The sequence below is a fragment of the Propithecus coquereli genome, unplaced genomic scaffold, assembly GCF_000956105.1.
Source record: "Propithecus coquereli isolate 6110/MARCELLA unplaced genomic scaffold, Pcoq_1.0 Scaffold158, whole genome shotgun sequence".
Lineage (NCBI taxonomy): Eukaryota > Metazoa > Chordata > Mammalia > Primates > Indriidae > Propithecus > Propithecus coquereli.
The window spans coordinates 1,246,807-1,264,688 of NW_012140302.1; the positions used below are offsets into that span (position 1 = coordinate 1,246,807).

The 17,882-nt window shown below is 49.5% G+C and overlaps 2 protein-coding genes across 13 annotated transcripts; one reads left to right on the forward strand and one right to left on the reverse strand.

Moving 5' to 3' along the window:
• Positions 1-8,412: 8,412 nt before the first annotated feature.
• CRIP3 (cysteine-rich protein 3) lies at positions 8,413-11,338 on the forward strand. 12 transcript variants are annotated; one of them, XM_012640923.1, is made up of 9 exons: positions 8,413-8,490; positions 8,814-8,908; positions 9,305-9,362; positions 9,455-9,586; positions 9,742-9,795; positions 10,351-10,422; positions 10,518-10,645; positions 10,742-10,799; positions 10,976-11,338. In XM_012640923.1, exons 1-9 carry the CDS (start codon positions 8,448-8,450, stop codon positions 11,035-11,037), a joined length of 702 nt encoding a protein of 233 aa, XP_012496377.1. In that variant the 5' UTR covers positions 8,413-8,447; the 3' UTR covers positions 11,038-11,338. The 12 variants fall into 12 exon arrangements, with proteins under 12 accessions (XP_012496377.1, XP_012496380.1, XP_012496378.1 ...); XM_012640926.1 differs by having other exon boundaries at positions 10,551-10,645; XM_012640924.1 differs by having other exon boundaries at positions 10,742-10,832; positions 10,976-11,038.
• Positions 11,316-17,654, reverse strand: SLC22A7 (solute carrier family 22 (organic anion transporter), member 7). Its single transcript, XM_012640922.1, has 10 exons — positions 17,157-17,654; positions 16,389-16,492; positions 16,100-16,254; positions 15,819-15,987; positions 14,870-14,993; positions 14,482-14,591; positions 13,809-14,023; positions 13,547-13,655; positions 12,595-12,801; positions 11,316-12,175 (listed from the first exon to the last, which is right to left on the reverse strand). The coding sequence occupies exons 1-10, from the start codon at positions 17,547-17,549 to the stop codon at positions 12,121-12,123; spliced, it is 1,641 nt and encodes a 546-aa protein (XP_012496376.1). The 5' UTR covers positions 17,550-17,654; the 3' UTR covers positions 11,316-12,120.
• Positions 17,655-17,882: the final 228 nt, after the last annotated feature.

Sequence of the window (17,882 nt, forward strand, 5' to 3'; positions counted from 1 at the left end):
GAATCATGTGTTTTCTAATCCATTCTGTTAGTTTCTGTCTTCTAATTGGTGTCTTAGTCCATTCAGGCTACTATAACAAAATACCTTAGACTGGGTAACTTAAAAACAACAGAAATTTATTGCCCACAGTTCTGAAGGCTGGGAAGTCCAAGATCAAGGCACCTACAAACTCAGGATCTTATGAACACCTTCTTCCTTATCGATGGAAGTCTTTTCACTGTAACCTCATATTAAAGAAGGGACAAACAAGTTTCCTTAGGTCTATTGTATAAGGGCACTAATCCCATTCACGAGGACTCTGACCTCATGACCTCATCACCTCCTAAAGGCTCCATCTCTTAATATTGCATTGGGGATTAGGTTTCAACATTTGAATTTTGAGGGGGACACACAAACATTCAGACATGGCAATTGGTGAGTTTAATCCATTTACACTTAAAGTGATTTCTGATAAGAAAGGACTTTTGACATTTTGTTGTTTTCTGTATATTATATCCTTTTTGTTCTTCAATTCCTGCAATACTGTTCTTTTGTTGATTTTTTCTATAAGGTTATCTTCATGCCAGGTGTGGTGGCTCATGCCTATAATCTTAGCACTTTGGGAGGCCAAGGCGGGAAGATTGCTTGAGGTCAGGAGTTCAAGACCAGCCGGGAAAACTGAGCAAGACCTCATATCTACAAAAAAAGAAAAATTAGCCAGGCGTGGTTGTACCAGGTGCATGCCTGTAGTCTCAGCTACTTGGGAGGCCGAGGCAGGAGGATCACTTGAGCCCAGAAGTTGGAGGCTGCAGTGAGCTGTGATGATGCCACTGCACTCTAGCCCTGGCAACAGAGCAAGAGACCCTGTCTTCTCAAAAAAAAAAAAAAATTATCTTTGAAAATCATGCATTAAGAAAATATACATGTAAAACTACCTACAGTGCCAGAACTCTACACAACATAATTTTTATATGCAAGAAGAAGAAACATTTCTGTCTGTATGTGCATGTTGTATTTATTAGAACCCTTTTGGTTGAGTATCAGAAACCTAATGCAAACAAATTTAAGAAAAACAATGGGTGGTGGGTAATTTATGGCTTAGTAACTAGGAAACCAAGGCAGACCTACATCTAGGAGGTCAGAGATGTCATCAGGACTCTCTCTTCCTCAGTCCCTCTGCTCTACTTGGCCTTATTTTCAGAGGCTTTCCACTCAGGGTCATGGTCCTTATAGGCTTGTATCTAGAAAATGAGAGTGTATCTTTTCTTACAGTACCAGAAAGTCTCAGGGAAGATGCTGATTGGTCTTATTTAAGCCACATTTCTATCCCTGAACAATTACTGTGGCCAGGTGGATGGAGTACTCAGAGCAGATCCAGGTCACAAGCTCACCATGGAAAGGCAGGGTCTGCCCTACTGAACCATCTAGACAAGGTTGAATTGACGTGAATAGGGAGAGATGAAGTTCTCCAAAGGAAATGCTTCTAGATAGAAAATAAAAATATAAAAATACAAAGATTCAGTGCCTTCTTTGTAGACTTTTCTCTTTGTGGCTTTTTATCAAGAGATGAGTATTCAGGTTCTTGTCTCCACTAAGATGCTGCCTTTCTTGGTGGGTGGTGGGAGGGTAGATATTACAGATAAGGACTTTATAGCCCTGCCTATTCCAAAAGCTTGGAGAAGAGAAAAGCCCAGTCATTTGGGATTTGGGGAAAGACTGGAACCAGACTTGTGATTCTGTGACCTTGATATTCATAGAGGAGATGAAAGACTTCTCTATAGAAAGGTACACATTTGCATTTGTCTGAATGCATAAGATTAACCTGTTCTAGCCTCACTAACATAGTCTCATGACCTGACAGGACTATTCTTGTATATTATTTACAAATTACTTGCCAGACCTTACTATGAAAGTGAGGAAGTTGCTAGTACTTTACACCAACACCAAGGAGCATTGCCACCATCTATCGGATATTTTTTTTTTTTTGAGACAGAGTCTTGCTCTGTTGCCTAGGCTAGAGTGCCATGGCATCAGCCTAGCTCACAGCAACCTCAAACTCCTGGGCTCAAGTGATACTTCTGCATCAGCCTCCTGAATAGCTGGGACTACAGGCATGCGCCACCATGCCCGGCTAATTTTTTCTATATACGTTTTTAGTGGTCCAGCTAATTTCTTTCTATTTTTTGTAGAGATGGGGTCTCACTCTTGCTCAGGCTGGTCTTGAACTCCTGATCTTGAGAGATCCTCCCGCCTCGGCCTCCCAGAGTGCTAGGATTACAGGAGTGAGCCACTGTGCCCAGCCCATCTATTGGATTTATAAACAAGCTGACTACTAAGTTTCACTCCTTTTTCTCTTCAGTTTCCAGTGTATAGATACATTTTTTTATGCTGCAAATTGTTTAGCAGTAGTTATTTTTGTATACTCTCAGATGAAGTACACATTTCTAAGTGATACTTGAGAAGCCAAATCCATTTTTGCATGGAAAACCATCAAAGCTGTTACTGATTTCTTCACAATCATAGCTTGAAAGCAGCCATGTTCCTTTCCTGCAGTCTTGATTCTGAATGAGTCCAGTTGATGCCACGGAATCACAAAATGTAGCCCACTCAATAACCCCATGCACCTAACCACTAGTAGCCATATACAGAGTGCACTTGACAGGTTCATGTGATGGCAAGATGATGCTTGGAAAACAAGGGAAAAAAAATCAGACTATTGCAAGAGACATAAATGTGTGATTATACAACAGCAATTCTCTACAGGTGGGGGAATTAGTATGTTTTGAAGAAAGCAAATTCAGTCTTTTTTGTGTGTATGTTTCCTTTTTTAAAAAGTAATATAAACTACAGAAAGTAAAGCTTTCTAGTTGGAGGACATATGCAAAAGATACAGTGAGAAAGCCACAAGGGGAGCCCAGGAGGTTGAGGTTGCAGTGAGCTATGACGATGCCACTGCACGCTAGCCAGGGCAACAGAGCGAGACTCTGTCTCAAAAAAGAAAGCACAAGGTTATGGGTAATAAAGATTAAGAAACACAACTCTAAAGACTGATTTTTCATTAACTTACAGAAATAAGTGATTTCCCTTTCAAAAGAGTCATCTTAGGGCAGGGCGCGGTGGCTCAAGCCTGTAATCCTAGCACTCTGGGAGGCCGAGGCGGGTGGATTGTTTGAGCTCAAGAGTTCGAGACCAGCTTGAGCAAGAGCGAGACCCCGTCTCTACTAAAAAAAATAAAAAGAAATGAGCTGGACAACTAAAAATATATATAGTAAAAATTAGCCGGGCATGGTGGCACATGCCTGTAGTCCCAGCTACTTGGGGGGCTGAGGCAAGAGGATCGCTTGAGCCCAGGAGTTTGAGGTTGCTGTGAGCTAGGCTGACACCAGGGCACTCTACTCCGGGCAACAGAGTGAGACTCCGTCTCAAAAAAAAAAAAAGAGTCATCTTAGGAATAAAGTTCTGGATGGTGCCTTAAAAGTCACAAGCATATGACCATGTCCTTGAGCAAATGTATATGGACATAAAATGGGTAGAGTTTATAGTTATAATCAAACTCACTGCGAAGCTAACCTGATGCATAATAGCAGCCATATTCATACATTGCTTTATAGTTTACATAACACTTTCCCACATTCTTTTATTTGCCACATAATTTAATGATAGAAATGTGCTACATGCTAATTAAGCTTAATTAGTAAGTTCTTGTGAATGGCTATAATTAGTGGGACTGGTTTTTTGCTAAAGCAGATTTTCAGTTCTCTTTTTACTTTATTAGTTACCTACCATTTATAACCAGGATCAGTTTAAATCATATTCCCTTTTTGTGTCATACATGTTGATCTCATGTATATTAAGAAACAAACTCCTGAGACCTTACTCCTAGGAAGCTGAACTTGCCTCACTCCAGAGCTCTTATTACCAACTCGCAACCCCTCCTAGTCCCCTCCTATTCCCACGTCTCTACCACTAGCACTCATCTACTCATACCTGAGGGGGACTTGTGTATAACATCTAACAATCATTCACCAACAAAGATTTATTGAGCACTGTGTGACAGAGATTAAACAAGGCACTGGAAATACGGTAGTTGGCAAAGAAGCTGTGGTCCCTGCCCTCATCAAGCTCACAGACTAGGGGGGGCATGCAAAGCCTAGATTGAAGTGGAGGAGGTGGGCAAGAAGCTGGCATACCTTATTTCACTCTCTAAGCTACAGCCTAGCCTTTATTATAATAATAATGCCTCTTCCATGTAACAACCCTCCAGGAGCTTAAAGTCATCATCACCACCACCATTCATTCACTCACCTAGAGTTAAAAAGCTTGGTTCTTCAGTTTTTATAACAATAATTATCAAAAAGTCAATTCATCAAGAAAATACAACAATCCTAAAACATATGTACCTAATAACAGAGCTTACAAACATGAAGTATGGCTGGGTGCGGTGGCTCACGCCTGTAATCCTAGCATTCTGGGAGGCCGAGGCGGGCGGATCGTTTGAGCTCAGGAGTTCAAGACCAGCCTGAGCAAGAGCGAGACCCCCTCTCTACTAAAAATACAAAGAAATTAGTTGGACAACTAAAAATATATAGAAAAAATTAGCTGGGCATGGTGGCGCATGCCTGTAGTGCCACCTACTCAGGAGGCTGAGGCAGAAGGATCACTTGAGCCCAGGAGTTTGAGGTTGTTGTGAGCTAAGCTGACACCACTGCATTCTAGCCAGGGCAAAAAGTCTCAAAAAAACACAAACAAACAAACAAAAAAACATGAAGTATGTTCGTGGGAGATTTTAATAATAACTATCATTTACTGAGTACCCACACTGTACTCGGTGGTAGAGATACACAGATAAATAAGTCTCAGTCAATCCTGTCAATAAGAGCATTATACAAGTAAACAAGTACAACAATGTCGTATATACTGTGACAGATCTGTTCAGGAAAAGGCAGGTGGGCACCAAGGGAACAGTCATCTTTATGAGAGAGGGGCCTGCCTCATAGGAGATGACACAAACCGCACCTTGACAGTTGAGTAATTCCTACTCTTGGCTGGAATTATCCATTTGTGGTATTTGTTAAAATGCCATTTTAGAGACTTCAATCACACCAACTGTTCTTTGAAATACCCATTGTCAGTAACGACAAATACATTCCTACAGGAAATGTTAATTTTCCCTCTTAGCATTATTTACAAAGCCTCTTTTAGAATCAGAATACTAGAAACTGATGAAGTAGAAGAGTGGAATACTGTGATTTGCTGTACCTTCTAATGGCTACAATAGCAAATGTTTGGAAGGAAGAAGCCTCAACTAGTGTTTCCTAAGCACTGAAATAGAAGAGATGAGGCATACTGGGAGATGAGGCCATACAATAAAGAAGGCCACAGAAGATGTGGGGAGCAGTAAAGGATTTGCCCCACTGACTCAGTGCAAGTTGTGTGAAAGCATGGTACTCACACTCACACTCCAATGTTTGTTTCTTGGTGTTAGGCCCTGTGCTGGATGCTGAGGTAAAGATGACCTGTGGAGCAGAATGAGGCAAGCACACAAAGTGATCTAAGGCAGAAGGTTCTGGGAACCTTGGAAAAGGATTATATGATGTGTCCTGGAAGTTCTGAGGAGGACAGATAGCTGAGCAGATGAAATTAGCCTTCCTAGAGGAGGCAGCATATCTAAGAATAAATAAATACACCAATGCAGTCCTCCTAATCTGAAGAGGGACCTTTTCCATGAGAGCAATAGAGAGCAAAAGGCAGTGAACCTCTAGCTGCCTCCTTCAAGAAGAAACAAATGAGAGAGACCAGAAACAAGACAGTAAAACTCAGTCAGTGGAGGTTAAAACTAATATTTTTTCAGTTTGTTAAAGAAACCCTTCAAGAAATAATTATAAAACTAAAGCTCTTATAATATTCCCCAAAGTAGAAATAAATAATGAGAAAGCGTAGAAAAGTTTTTGTAAGACTTCCATCCTTAGAAGTCAACAAGGAAGATAAAACAATATTATACACAAAAAGTATTGATGGACACAATTCAGAAAACAGGGATGTTGAGTCGAAGTTCATAGTTACCAGTGCCATCCCCGTTGCCCAGATGAGGAGACTGAAGTCCCAAGAGGGGACTCCTAATGCAGTGCTCTTTTCACCTAGAAGAACACAGAGCACTATAATCCAATGAGTGCACACCCTCTTCAGCCCTTTCTCGGCAGACTTGATGTAGCAAAGGAACTTGAGAAAACTCTGGTTCACTACCATCTTTCATTGAAGGATTGTTCCGTCTTCTGGAACACTGGCACGAAGTGATCAGTTCTCCTTCCTGCCCCTCGTTGGCTGAGCTACCTCTTTTCTTTAGTTCTCTTCAGGTTTTATTATTAAGACTTTATTCACATACTATAAAATTCACCTATTTAAAATGTACAATTCATGGTTTTTAGTATATTCACAAGGTTGTACAACCATCACCACCATCTAATTCCAGAACATTTTCATCTCCCCCTAGAGAAACTTTGTATCCATTAGCAGACACTTTCAATTCCCCCTTCCCCCAATTCCCTGGTAACTACCAATCTGCTCTGTCCCTATATAGATCTCCTTATTCAAGACATTTCACATAAATGTAATCATACAATTTGTGGCCTTTTGTGTCTGGCTCCTTAACAATGTTTTTATGGTTCATCTGTGTTGTAGCATGTGTCAGTATTTCATTCCTTTTTGTGGTTGAATAATATTCTATTGTATGGATATACCACATTTTGTTTATTCATTTATCAGTTGATGAACTTTGGGTTATTTCTACCTTTTGGCTATTGTAAATAGTGCTGCTATGAACATTTCACATACAAGGTTTTTGTTGTTATTTTTTTGTTTGTTTGTTTGTTTGTTTTTTGGTTTTTTTGAGATAAGGTTTTGCTCTGTTGCCCAGGCTAGTGTCCAGTAGCCTCATCATAGTTCACTGCAGCTCACACTCCAGGGCTGAAGGGATCCTCCTGCCTCAGCCTCGTGAGTAGCTAGGACTACAGGCATGCACAACCATGCTGGGCTAATTTTTCTTATTTTTTTGTGGAGACAGAGTGTTGCTCTTGCTCAGGCTAGTCTTGAACTCCTGGTCTCAAGCAATCCTCCTGCCTCAGCCTCCCAAAGTGTTAGGATTACAGGAGTGAGCCACCGTACAAGTTTCAGTGGCCATATGTTTTCATTTCTCTTGAGTATATACCTAGAAGTTGGAATGCTGGGTCATATGATAACTCTATGTTTAACTTTTTGAGGAACTACGTGTTTTCCAAAGTGGCTACACCATTTTACATTGCCACCAACAATGTAAGAGGGATTCAATTTTGTCACATCATTGCCAACACTTATTTTTTTAATTATAGCCATCCTAGTGGATGTCAAATGATATCTCATTGTGGTCCAGATTTACATTTCCCTGGTGACTAATAATGCTCAGCATTTTTTCATGTGCTTATTGGCCATTTGTATATCTTCTTTGGAAAAATGTCTATTCAGACTGCCCATTTTTAATTGGATTGTCTTTTTATTATTGCATTATAAGAGTTATTTATGTATTCTGGTTACTAGACCTTTATCAGATTTGCAAATATTTCCTCCCATTCTGTGGATTTAAATTTCTTGAAGTGTCCTCTGAAGCACTGCTGAGCTACTTTTAACAAATATTTTAAAATCTTAAAGCAAACTAAATTAGAAGTATGTAATTGGTGTTTAAATTATACTTTTAAACTTAATAAGCATTACAATTTAATAAGCAAACCACTGTATTCAGACCACGTTTTGAGGTTTCCAAACTCAGAGTCTTGAGTTCATTAAGTGACCCATCACAGTGATAGCTATCGCTTTTATAGCATTATGTGCCAGGGGCTGTTTGGGCACTCTACATGTATTGACTCATCTAATTCTCAAAACAATGCTATGAGGTAGAGACTGTTATCATACTCATTGTACAGATAAGAAAACGGCGGCAGAGGGAGGTCAAGTAATGTGCCTGAAGCCAAAGAGTAGGGTTGCAAATATGGGCCCCAGATAACGTTGCTCTCAACCATTGGCTAGACTGACAAGGTGGAATTAAACGGTTTCAAAGAATGCCTGCCCCCTCGCTTTGGGGAGAGAATAGTTTTCTGATGGCGTCTGCACTGTGGACATTTTTCCTGTCCTTACCAACCCAGAAATTAGTAGTGCCACCAGTTCAGGCGTCTTCATTGCACACCTGCCCTCCAGTCTGGAGCCCATTCGGCTTCAGACCCTCTCCTGCCTATGGGTTGGACGGAGACTTTGACGTTCTTTGAAGTAAGTGCGAAATCGCCTTTGTCTCCCAGGCGGAATGGTCCTAAATTTCTGGTGGCCAGTGAGTGCGGAGGAGCCGGGAGCCTGCCCAGTGAGGCTCCAAGCGGAGCGGTGGGCGGAGCCGCGGGGGGAGCGAACCGGCGCCCGCGGTACCTACCGAGGGCTGCCCGAGCGGAGCCATGAGCTGGACCTGCCCGCGTTGCCAGCAACCGGTTTTCTTTGGTAAGGCCTGGGCTGAGGAGCGGAAGAAGAAGGGGCGAGTGTGAGCCGCTGGGTTCCCTGAGGACCCGAGTTTCAGCCGCCGTGTGGTCCCAGACGCACTTTTCCACCTGTAACGGCGCGCGGCGCGTGGTCTTCTTACCCTCCGCCGACGGCTCCGCCGGGAGTTTGGCACCGGCGGGCTAGAGCTGGCCTCCCAAAGACTCTTCCGTGTCCGGGGAGCAGGGCAGGCCGGGCTGGTTCCCCCAGAGGGCCGAGGGGGAAAAGGAGGGCGCCCCATTCTTAGCTCAACTCCTTGCAGCTCGGGTTCATTTTTTCCCTCACAGCTGAGAAGGTGAGCTCCCTGGGCAAGAACTGGCACCGCTTCTGCCTGAAATGTGAGCGCTGCCACAGCGTCCTGTCCCCCGGCGGACATGCAGAGGTGAGGCCCAGCCAGGGTGCACAGCCCTGAATTTGTCGCTGCCTCCCAGGCACCAGCTCCCAATTTCAGCCCTGAAGGCCAGTGAAAGGCAACCTCAGCAGCCAACCCCAAGGCCACCCTTCGGTGGGCCCCACGCCAGCCAGGATTTTGGGAGCCTGTGTTGTGACAGTGGACCCCATGGCTTTGAGGACTAGGAGGGGAGGGAAGCAGCATTACCTCCTGGCTGCTCTTGCCCTTCCTCCCTGACCACAGTGGCAATTCTGGCATCCCAGCCCACCCCCAACCCCTCAGACCAGGCCAGTGGACAGACGAGCCTGGCAGCCTGTCTTGGGGGAAGGCCTGTGTGGCAGGGTTCCCTTGGCCCTGAGTGACCCCATTCCCTCTGCCTGTGCCCAGCACAACGGGAGGCCATATTGCCACAAGCCATGCTACGGGGCTCTCTTCGGACCCAGGGGTAAGTACCAGACTAGAAGGGACTGGGGCAGCAGAACTCTCTGTGACTGGGAGCTGGAGGCTCAAGCCAGACCTCCCCTCTTCTCTTTGCAGGGGTGAACATTGGTGGTGTGGGTGCCTACCTGTACAACCCCCCCACTCCTACCCCTGCCAGCACCATGCCCCTCAGCCCCAGCAGCTTCAGCCCTCCCAGGCCAAGGACTGGCCTCCCTCAAGGCAAGAAAAGTAAGTGAGGCTGGGCCTCAGGTTCTCCTCCTCCTTTTCCTCTTCCTGACCCTTCCCCAGGCTGGAGCAGGGAGTAGGGCCAAGTGATTATACTTGTTCTTGGCAAAGTCTTCTCTATTCATGCCCCCCGCCTTTTTAATATTCTCTCATGTCAGCTGCTGAGTTAAGAGGTAAATTGGGCAGATGGCACTGTCACCTTCGTTTTACAGGTGAGGAAACAGATCCAGAGAGGGCAAGTGACCTTGTACATTCACACAGTTAGTCAGAGACAAAGCTGGCCTGGAACTCAGGCCTCTCCCAGGCCAGGGCCATAGAAGGAATGACTTATGGGTGAGGGGTCATTCCGATGGGGCTAGCCCCTCACTTTCTTCAACTGCTCTCCGTTGGTCCTTGTTCCTTCCTCCTACCCCCTGGAGTGGGCAATGACACTGTGCTCCCCAACACCTGACACTCCTGCCCTGGCTAGCTCCTATATCAGCTCAGGTTTCCTGAGGATTGAGTTGCCGACAGGGTTGGGCTGGTGGGCACCTGAACCCCCAGGAGGATGAGAAGGGAGCAGGTAGTCCCTAATGCAGATGGGGGATGGGGCAGGAGGTGGGGTCAAGGGGCTCAGCTCTGAGCCGAAGGCAGGCAGACTCATGGCTGCCTAGATGGGGGGCTCTGGGATGAAAGAAGACAGAGCCATGGGCTGGCAGGTGCTGGTGAGCCCTGCTTAGGCCCTGGCCCCCACCTCAGCCCTAGCCAGGGCCTTTTCCCCTTTAAAGGCCCTCCCCACATGAAGACATTCACTGGGGAGACCTCACTGTGCCCTGGCTGTGGGGAGCCTGTCTATTTTGGTAAGTGACAATGGAAAGCTTGGGGGGGAATATGGTGGGCAGCAAAGGGCAGGGAGGTGATCCAAGGCAGGTGGGTCTCCCTGCCTTACCCCTAGAATGGAAGAACTACCACTTCTCTCCACCACCAGCTGAGAAGGTAATGTCTTTGGGCAGAAATTGGCACCGACCGTGTCTAAGGTGCCAGCGTTGCCGCAAGACCCTGACTGCTGGGAGTCATGCTGAGGTGCGCAGGGCAGGGATGGGTATATGTTGGGAGGAGGGAGGCTGGAGATGGGAAGAGAGCCAGGCTGAGACGGCTCTCTTTCTCTCTGTGTCCCAGCATGACGGAGTCCCCTACTGCCACATCCCCTGCTACGGCTACCTGTTTGGCCCCAAAGGTGGGCGGCCCCACCCCAGACACCGGGCCTAAAGTATGGCATGTACATGGTCTGTGGGATGTGTGGACAACTTCCCCTGTGGTCAAACATACCCCAGGCCCCTTCCATTTCCCTCCAGCTCTCAACCCAACACCCACCAGACCCAAGGCCCTTGGTGATTGGGCTCTCTCCCTCAGGTGTGAACATTGGTGATGTGGGCTGCTACATCTATGATCCAGTGGAGATAAAATCCAAATGAGATGCTCACAGGAGAGTTCACCCTAACTCAGGCATCCCATCATCCCCTCCGTGGTCCAGTGGGAGCTGCAAAATTCTCCAGTCTCATGAGGATGGGGGAAGATGAGATCCTGGGGACCTGGGCCTAGGCCCTATGGTAGGCCAGAAAGTCTAGGCTTTCTCTGCCAATATTTCCCTTTCCCATTCCTATCTGGTTAGGGGGCATAGGCTACCCCATTTTGAATGGTGTCCTCCTGGCCTTCCCAACCCCTTTCCCCAGCAAATTCTGGAGCTTCAATGTACTCATAAAACTTGTGTTTATTAAGTCTCAGCCTTTCTGGCTTCTCCAATAAAATGTTGGCTCCCATGCCTTCAACTCTCCTTTGGGCATGAGGCCTAGACAGTGGGTTGGAGGATGAGGAGTGCAGGGGAGGAGGGATACATTACTTTGCAGAGTGCCTTGGAGGTAGCTGGGCCAGCCATGGGAACAAAGAGCTCTGTTCTCCTGGTCCCCTGGGCCTGGCATTGGAAGCCCCTAGCACCACAGAGTAGGCAGCATGCCCACCAGCCCTGTTGGTACTAGAAGTCATCAGAGGACAGTCTTGTCTTTAGCACCATCTCTAGAAGAAATACCTTATTCAGCATCTTTAGAGCATGACAACAGATCTTGTGATAAGGTCTGCTAAGAGGCTTCATTATCCCTCTAGGAGATAAACAGACTGAGGCTCAGAGAGGGAAAGCCACATGCTCTAGGTCACACAGCAAATCAGTGGTGAAGCCAGGATCAGAACCTAGGGCAAACTCAGCGGCTTCCCATCCACAGCTCCTAACTGCTGCACTAACCCAAGGGGCACCTTTATTTACCGAATCCTCCCCAGCCATGAGAGGGGTGCCCAAAATCTCTAGCAGCCCCCTGCATTCTGGGAAGTCATCTGTTCCTGGAAGCCAAATAGTCAAGGTTAGATGAGCAAATGGAGGGAGCACCAGTGGCAACTCCAGCCCAAACAGAGGGTTCAATGCCCTTACGCCTGGTCACAGGGGCTGCCCTTCTGCTGTCCCAGCCCCTGCTGCAGAGCTTCTGTGGAGGGCCTGCCCCCAGTCCCACTCAGTTCTGGACCTGCTTCATCGGCATCTCTTCCTCCTGAAGACTGGACGGGGCACTGGGGAGGAAAGAGTCATGAGCAAGGGTGGGGTTTAATCCCCGAGCCTGCCACCCCAGCCTGCCCCATCAGGCTTGGCCCAAGGCTCTCCCCAGCTCCTGGTATACAAACACAGGTGACCATACAACCTTGTGCACATCCCTGGTATGTAGGCATACTTGAGTGTGCACACATATACCTCTTCCTGAACAACCTTAAGTATTTGTGTATACACGTATGGACTCATGTATACTCTTATGCACAGTTTACATACCCTAGGTCATGCACCCTGAAACACTCACCTGGGCACACTCACATACATGCACCAAGTACACACGTGCAGATATGTCTTCCTCTGAATCCTAAGATGTCAGGTATCTGAGCACCCGCATCCACATACATGTGCTCACATGTACATGGACACAATCGTGTGCACACACCTCTTTCTCTCCACATCCTCGATGGTCTCTGGCAGTTGTGCCTGCCTCGTCTCTGGCAGCAGGAGGGCAGTGCAGGCAGCCAGGAGGGCAATCCCCCCGTAAGCAAGCCTGGGCAGTGGCAGCCACACTCCATCCAGCAAGGCTGCCAGTGGGGCCAGAGAGCCCCCCAGCCGGCCCACCAGTGCAGTCAGCCCCATACCCGTCTGTCTGTTCAGAGAGAGAGGATTAAGGAGGCAAGTGGTGCTCACATCTACTTGGGGTCATGCCCCAGAGGTCTCCCCTCCCAGCTGGCAGACCCTGGTACCTACCCCCTTTCTCCCCAGACAGCTAGGAAAGCTAGGCTTTCACTTAAGGGTCTTCCCACCCATCCCTAGTCCAGGAGCCCCCAAGTCAGCACCCACCAGAGGATAGGGTCCCCATTCTGACAAAGTACCAATCAAGTACCACTGAAAGAGAAGAGTCAGCAGAAAGGGCAAGGGGAAAGAGTAGTATGGAAGGGAAAAGCTTGTACAGGTCCTATCATGTTGTTAGAGGCGGCTTAAGTCTTTCTAAACATAACCAGGTGCCTAGAAGTCTCCTCGCCCGCCTGCCAGTAGCTAGCTGAAAGCGCCCCCTGATGTCCAGAGACAACCCCCAAGGGCAACTCTGTCTCCCAGCGGTGAATGGCATGGGGGTAGGCAGGGTGGGGCTTATGAGGACTGGTTTCCTCTAAAGGAGGCCCAGAGAGGTTGTCTGACTTGGCTCAGGGTCACATAGTACATAAGATTAAAAAGCTTGGCCTTCTTCAAGACTTGGGACAAACACGCTCCTGATTAGCTCTGTATTTGGGTGTGGTGTAAAGAACGAGTGAGAGGGGCCGGGGTGCGGTGTGTATGTAGAAGTGTTGGTTAAGACACGTGACTAGCAAGCCCCATGTCCCAGGTCGGTTGCCTGGGACCCAGTCTCCCCTCACCTGAGTACGGTAGGGTACAACTCTGAAGTGAACAGGTAGGCAGTGGTGAAGGCGGCTTCAGAAAAACCTTTCCCCATCACCGCCAGGGCGGTGCTCCAGGACTTCCGCTCTGGAAGGAAAAGGGTTCGGGCAGTGAGAGGGTCTTGTGGGAGAGCCAAGGGTTTCTCCGACAGGAGGCGGAGTCTCCGAGTGGCCGAACTTGAGTGGCCCTCCCGGGAAAGGCCCTCCGGGAAGTGGGCGGGGCCTATGGGGCCGGGCTCACCCGAGGACACCAGCAGCCCAAAGCCCAAGGCCAGGGCCGTGCCCAGCAGCGTTCCGGTCTGCGTGAGGCGGCGGCCGGCGTGGCGCACGGACAGGTAGACGAAGAGCTTGGCGGGCAGTTCCACGGCCCCGAAGAGCAGCTGCGTCTGATACACGTTCAGCCCCAGCCCTGACACGTCTAGACTCAGGCCGTAATAGGAGAAGTTCACTCCAAACCTGAAATGAGTCGCAGCGCCACTCAGGGGACCCTTCTTTCCATCCCTCTTTGTCCTCTCCTGTCGGGAAGACTTTACCTTTTAGAGGGACGACCTCTCCCCCTTCAGAGCCCACTGCCTAGGACCTTCCCTGACACCAGTAATCCCTCCGGAGTGGGCATGTGCCAGCGGTCAAAGCGCCTTTACCCTAATCCTTACAGCAGCTTGTTTTACAGAAGGGACACTGAGGCTCAGAGTGGCTAAGTTACCTGTTCGAGGTCACACAGTAAGGAAGTGGCAGAGCCTGAATTCCAACCCGTGTTTCTCTGCTGCCTGCTCCATTGTCTGACCTCCCCCAGCCAGATCGCCTCCTGCCCTCCACAGTTACACTTCCCTCGTCCCTCACCCTTCTCACACTCAGCACCATCCTGAGGCCCGCCCCTCCCCCACCCCACCAAACCCAAGCCAGCCCCTCCTTACCACACCGCCATGCAGCACAGTGAGATGTGTCGGAGCCTTGGCGTGCGGAACAGGTCTAGGTACGAAGGTCGTCGTACCGCTCGTTCCCCAGCAGCCACTTTGCTCAGGGCCTAGTTGGGGAGGAAGCGAGATTGTGACATCAGAGTTGGCTCTGTGGTCTAAGCAGGGCATATTGCTCTCTCTCTCTGAGTCTATTCCTCCTCTCTGCAGTGGCGGGGGTGAAGATGCACATGGGAGCTGAGAAGGATGGCACCTGAGTGATGGAGGTGGCCCACCAGAGCCAGATAGGACATCCTAAACAGTTTGGAACTCTCCACATAGGGCTGGGGGCTTTTCCTGACATATGTGTGTCACACACATGCAGGCTCACACACACATTCACCCTCACCTGCAGGCTCAGGCCGTCCTCACCCACAGGCCGCCCATTGAGCCTGGCACAACGCAGCAGGTACTTGTGGGCCTCCTCCACACGGCCCTGGGTGAGAAGCCAACGTGCAGACTCAGGCACCCACCTAGGGGATAGGCAGGAGGCCCTTCAGCCAGAAAGGCAGCACCCTAAGCCACCTCTCTCTCCTGGGCACACCACAGACACAACCTCCAGGCTCTGCTCATGCAGTCCCCTTAGCCTGGAACATGATCTTCTCTACAGCCTCTCTACACCTGATGAACTCCTATTCATCTTTTAAGGCCCAATTTAAAAGCTACTCCTTCCCACACTTTCTTGCCCAGGCCTGGGTCCCCCATAGCCTGGGAGTGCCTTACTCAAGTGAGTTGGCCTCATCCTCAAGATTTTAGCTCCCAGCACTAGCCACGCACTCCTCCCAACAGTGTCAGGAGGGCCCAGGATAAAAGAGACCTACAGACCTACAGACATGCAGAAGGCTCATCTAAAGCCAGTTCACCTTTGGGAGGCAATGAAATGCCCATCCTGCCTGGTCTGTCACCCTCCACATTGGCCCTACCCGCATCCCCACGCCTGCAAGGGGCCAGCCTCAATATGTGCTTGGCTCTGTCTTTGTCTTTCACTGTGTCTGTCTCCATCGGTCCCTCTGAAGCTACCTTTCAGTCCTGATCTCTGTCACTCTCTGTCTCAATAGCTCTTTCTCTAGCTCTCCGTCTCTGTCTCTGTCTTGTTCTGTTTCTCATTGTCCCTTGCCATCTTTTTTATATTGGTCTCTGTCTCTCTCTGTGTGTATCCTTCTGTCTCTTGGTCACTGATTCTGTTTCCCTTTCCCTTCATCTCTCGATCTCTCTGTTTTCGAATCTCAGTCTCTCATTAATTCTGTCTTTGGCTTCCTATATCTCCCCCTCCCCAGCTGCCTGCATGCAGTCCTCACCAGAGGCTGAGGATGCCTGGGGCACAAGGCAGGGTGACAGCCAGCAGAAGCCATCGCCAGTCCCGTATCAGATACCCAACCAGTGCCAGCAACATCACACCCCCTGTCCAGAAGGTGCTACTCAGGACGCCTGCCACGGTCCGGTGCTCCACATCCAGCCACTCCAGCTCTGGGCCAGGGCGGGAAACAGGAAGACAGTGAGGGCCAATTTGGCTCAGTCTCACCCTAACGACTGCCTTCCTCTAGCCCTCTAGGCCCTGCCCGTCCCTTGCCTGCCTCACCCAGTGGCATCACGATGATGGTGAAGCCAGCCAGGGCTGAACCAGTGAGGGTGCGGGTGATGGCAAACATTACATAGCTGACCGAGGCTGCAGACACCAGGCCCAGCACCAGAGCACTCACGTAGGCCACAAGCAGCAGACGGCGCCGCCCGAACCTGCAAAGGGATCAGGCAAGGTCAGCTTCCTGTGGAGGGAGGTTTCAAGACACAGGTAGACTAAGTCTGTACCCCAGCTAGTGGGAGAGGGTCCCCCCAGACTGTTCCCTTATTGGCCCAATGCCTCACCGCACCTGTCAGACAAGTATCCAAAGGCCACGGCCCCTACCAACACACCAGCGAAGAAGAAGGTGGATGTGGCTCTGTTCAGGCCTTTCTGCTCACACACCAGATCCCACTGTAAGGACAGGCAGGAAGGGGCCTCCTGTGGGTACAGCCCCTCTCCAGCTGGCACCAGCCCCTCCTCTCTAGACCCTGAGGCCTTCTGAGGTCAATTGTGCCATTCTAGTACCTCCATAGCGGGTAATAAAGCCTCCAACTATTCACCCCAGCATGGGGAGTTGGAGACTTTGCCCCTCTCCTACCCTGCAGCCTCAGCTTCTTCCCACAGAACGCCTTGACCATGACGGACAGGTGTCCTGCTGCCCCCCAAAGAGACTGCCTCCTCCCACACTCCACCTCCAGATGGATTATGTAAATACCAGACCTAGGGCCCAAAAAGAGGGAGGCAGAAAGGGAGACATCTGGTTTCTCTACCTCTTACTGAAGAAACAGCCTTCTCAGTTCTTTGCCCCAATTCCCTGGAGCTACCTTAGCCCTTCCCTGCCTTAATCACCTCCCAATTAATGCAATTAATGATAATAATAGCAGCTCTTGTGTATGGTCCCCTTACTATCAGCCATGAACTAAACTAAGAGTTTTATATTCATAGACCCCATCTACAGATTGGTAAACTGAGACTCTAAGACGAAAATAGTGTATCTAATGCCCATACTGTAACCACCCACAGCAATAGCAGGCCCATCCCACTCACATGTCCCCCAACCTCTGGGCTCAAGTACCTCAGTTACAATGGTGGAAGAGAACTCCGAGTGGTCATACTCCCAGCCCTGAGAGCAGGGCACTGTGGAGGGTTTGCCCTCTGACTCCCCAGGGCTCTGCCCCATCCCCCACAGCGTGGTGTTGGGGAGAGCCTGGGGGCGGGCAAAGCGGAGGCAGGAGCTAAGTGTGCCGTCAGGCTCCTGGGGCAGGTGGGCCTTCAGCCACGCATCCTGGTGGCTGAAGTTGGCAGGGGCACCAGGTAGGGCACAGCGGTGGGCAGGCACAGCAGTCAGGAAGATGGGCAGGAGGAAGTGCAGGGGCAGCAGCACTCGGGGCAGGGCCAGCAGTACCACATTCCGCAGCTGGAAGGGCCCAAAGCCTCCCACCTTGTCCAGCAGCTCCTCAAAGCCCATGCTGCTCACCCACCAACCATCCGGTGCAACCTCCCTCTGTGTATCCAGCACAGCTCAACCTGCCCACCACCACGTGGACCCTTGGACTCTGGAGGCAGCAGTGGAGGGACAGATGAGTGGAGAACCGCAGCCAGAATCCAGCCCTCAGGGGCTGGCCCAGGACTGGGCCCTCCCCAGCCACCCAGGACTCCCAGGACCCCTGCCTGTCTGACCTAGTTCCTGGGAGGAGGGGCAGCTCCGTTCAGAGGTCATTGACTGCGTGGCTCTGGAGCTTACACATTAGTGCTTAGGGCCCAAGTAGGGGAGCCTTGGGCCACCATGATGAGGTACCTG

Excerpts from the sequence above, each read along its gene's own strand:
- CRIP3 (XM_012640923.1), top strand. The coding sequence starts at position 8,448 with ATGAGCTGGACCTGCCCGCGTTGCCAGCAACCGGTTTTCTTTG. Across the intron at positions 8,909-9,304 it reads CCCCCGGCGGACATGCAGAG|CACAACGGGAGGCCATATTG; the intron begins GTGAGGCCCAGC and ends GCCTGTGCCCAG. Across the intron at positions 10,646-10,741 it reads CTGCTGGGAGTCATGCTGAG|CATGACGGAGTCCCCTACTG; the intron begins GTGCGCAGGGCA and ends TCTGTGTCCCAG.
- SLC22A7 (XM_012640922.1), bottom strand. The coding sequence starts at position 17,549 with ATGGGCTTTGAGGAGCTGCTGGACAAGGTGGGAGGCTTTGGGCCCTTC. Across the intron at positions 14,592-14,869 it reads AGGACGGCCTGAGCCTGCAG|GCCCTGAGCAAAGTGGCTGC; the intron begins GTGAGGGTGAAT and ends CTCCCCAACTAG. Across the intron at positions 12,176-12,594 it reads GAGGATGTGGAGAGAAAGAG|TGCCCCGTCCAGTCTTCAGG; the intron begins GTGTGTGCACAC and ends TTTCCTCCCCAG.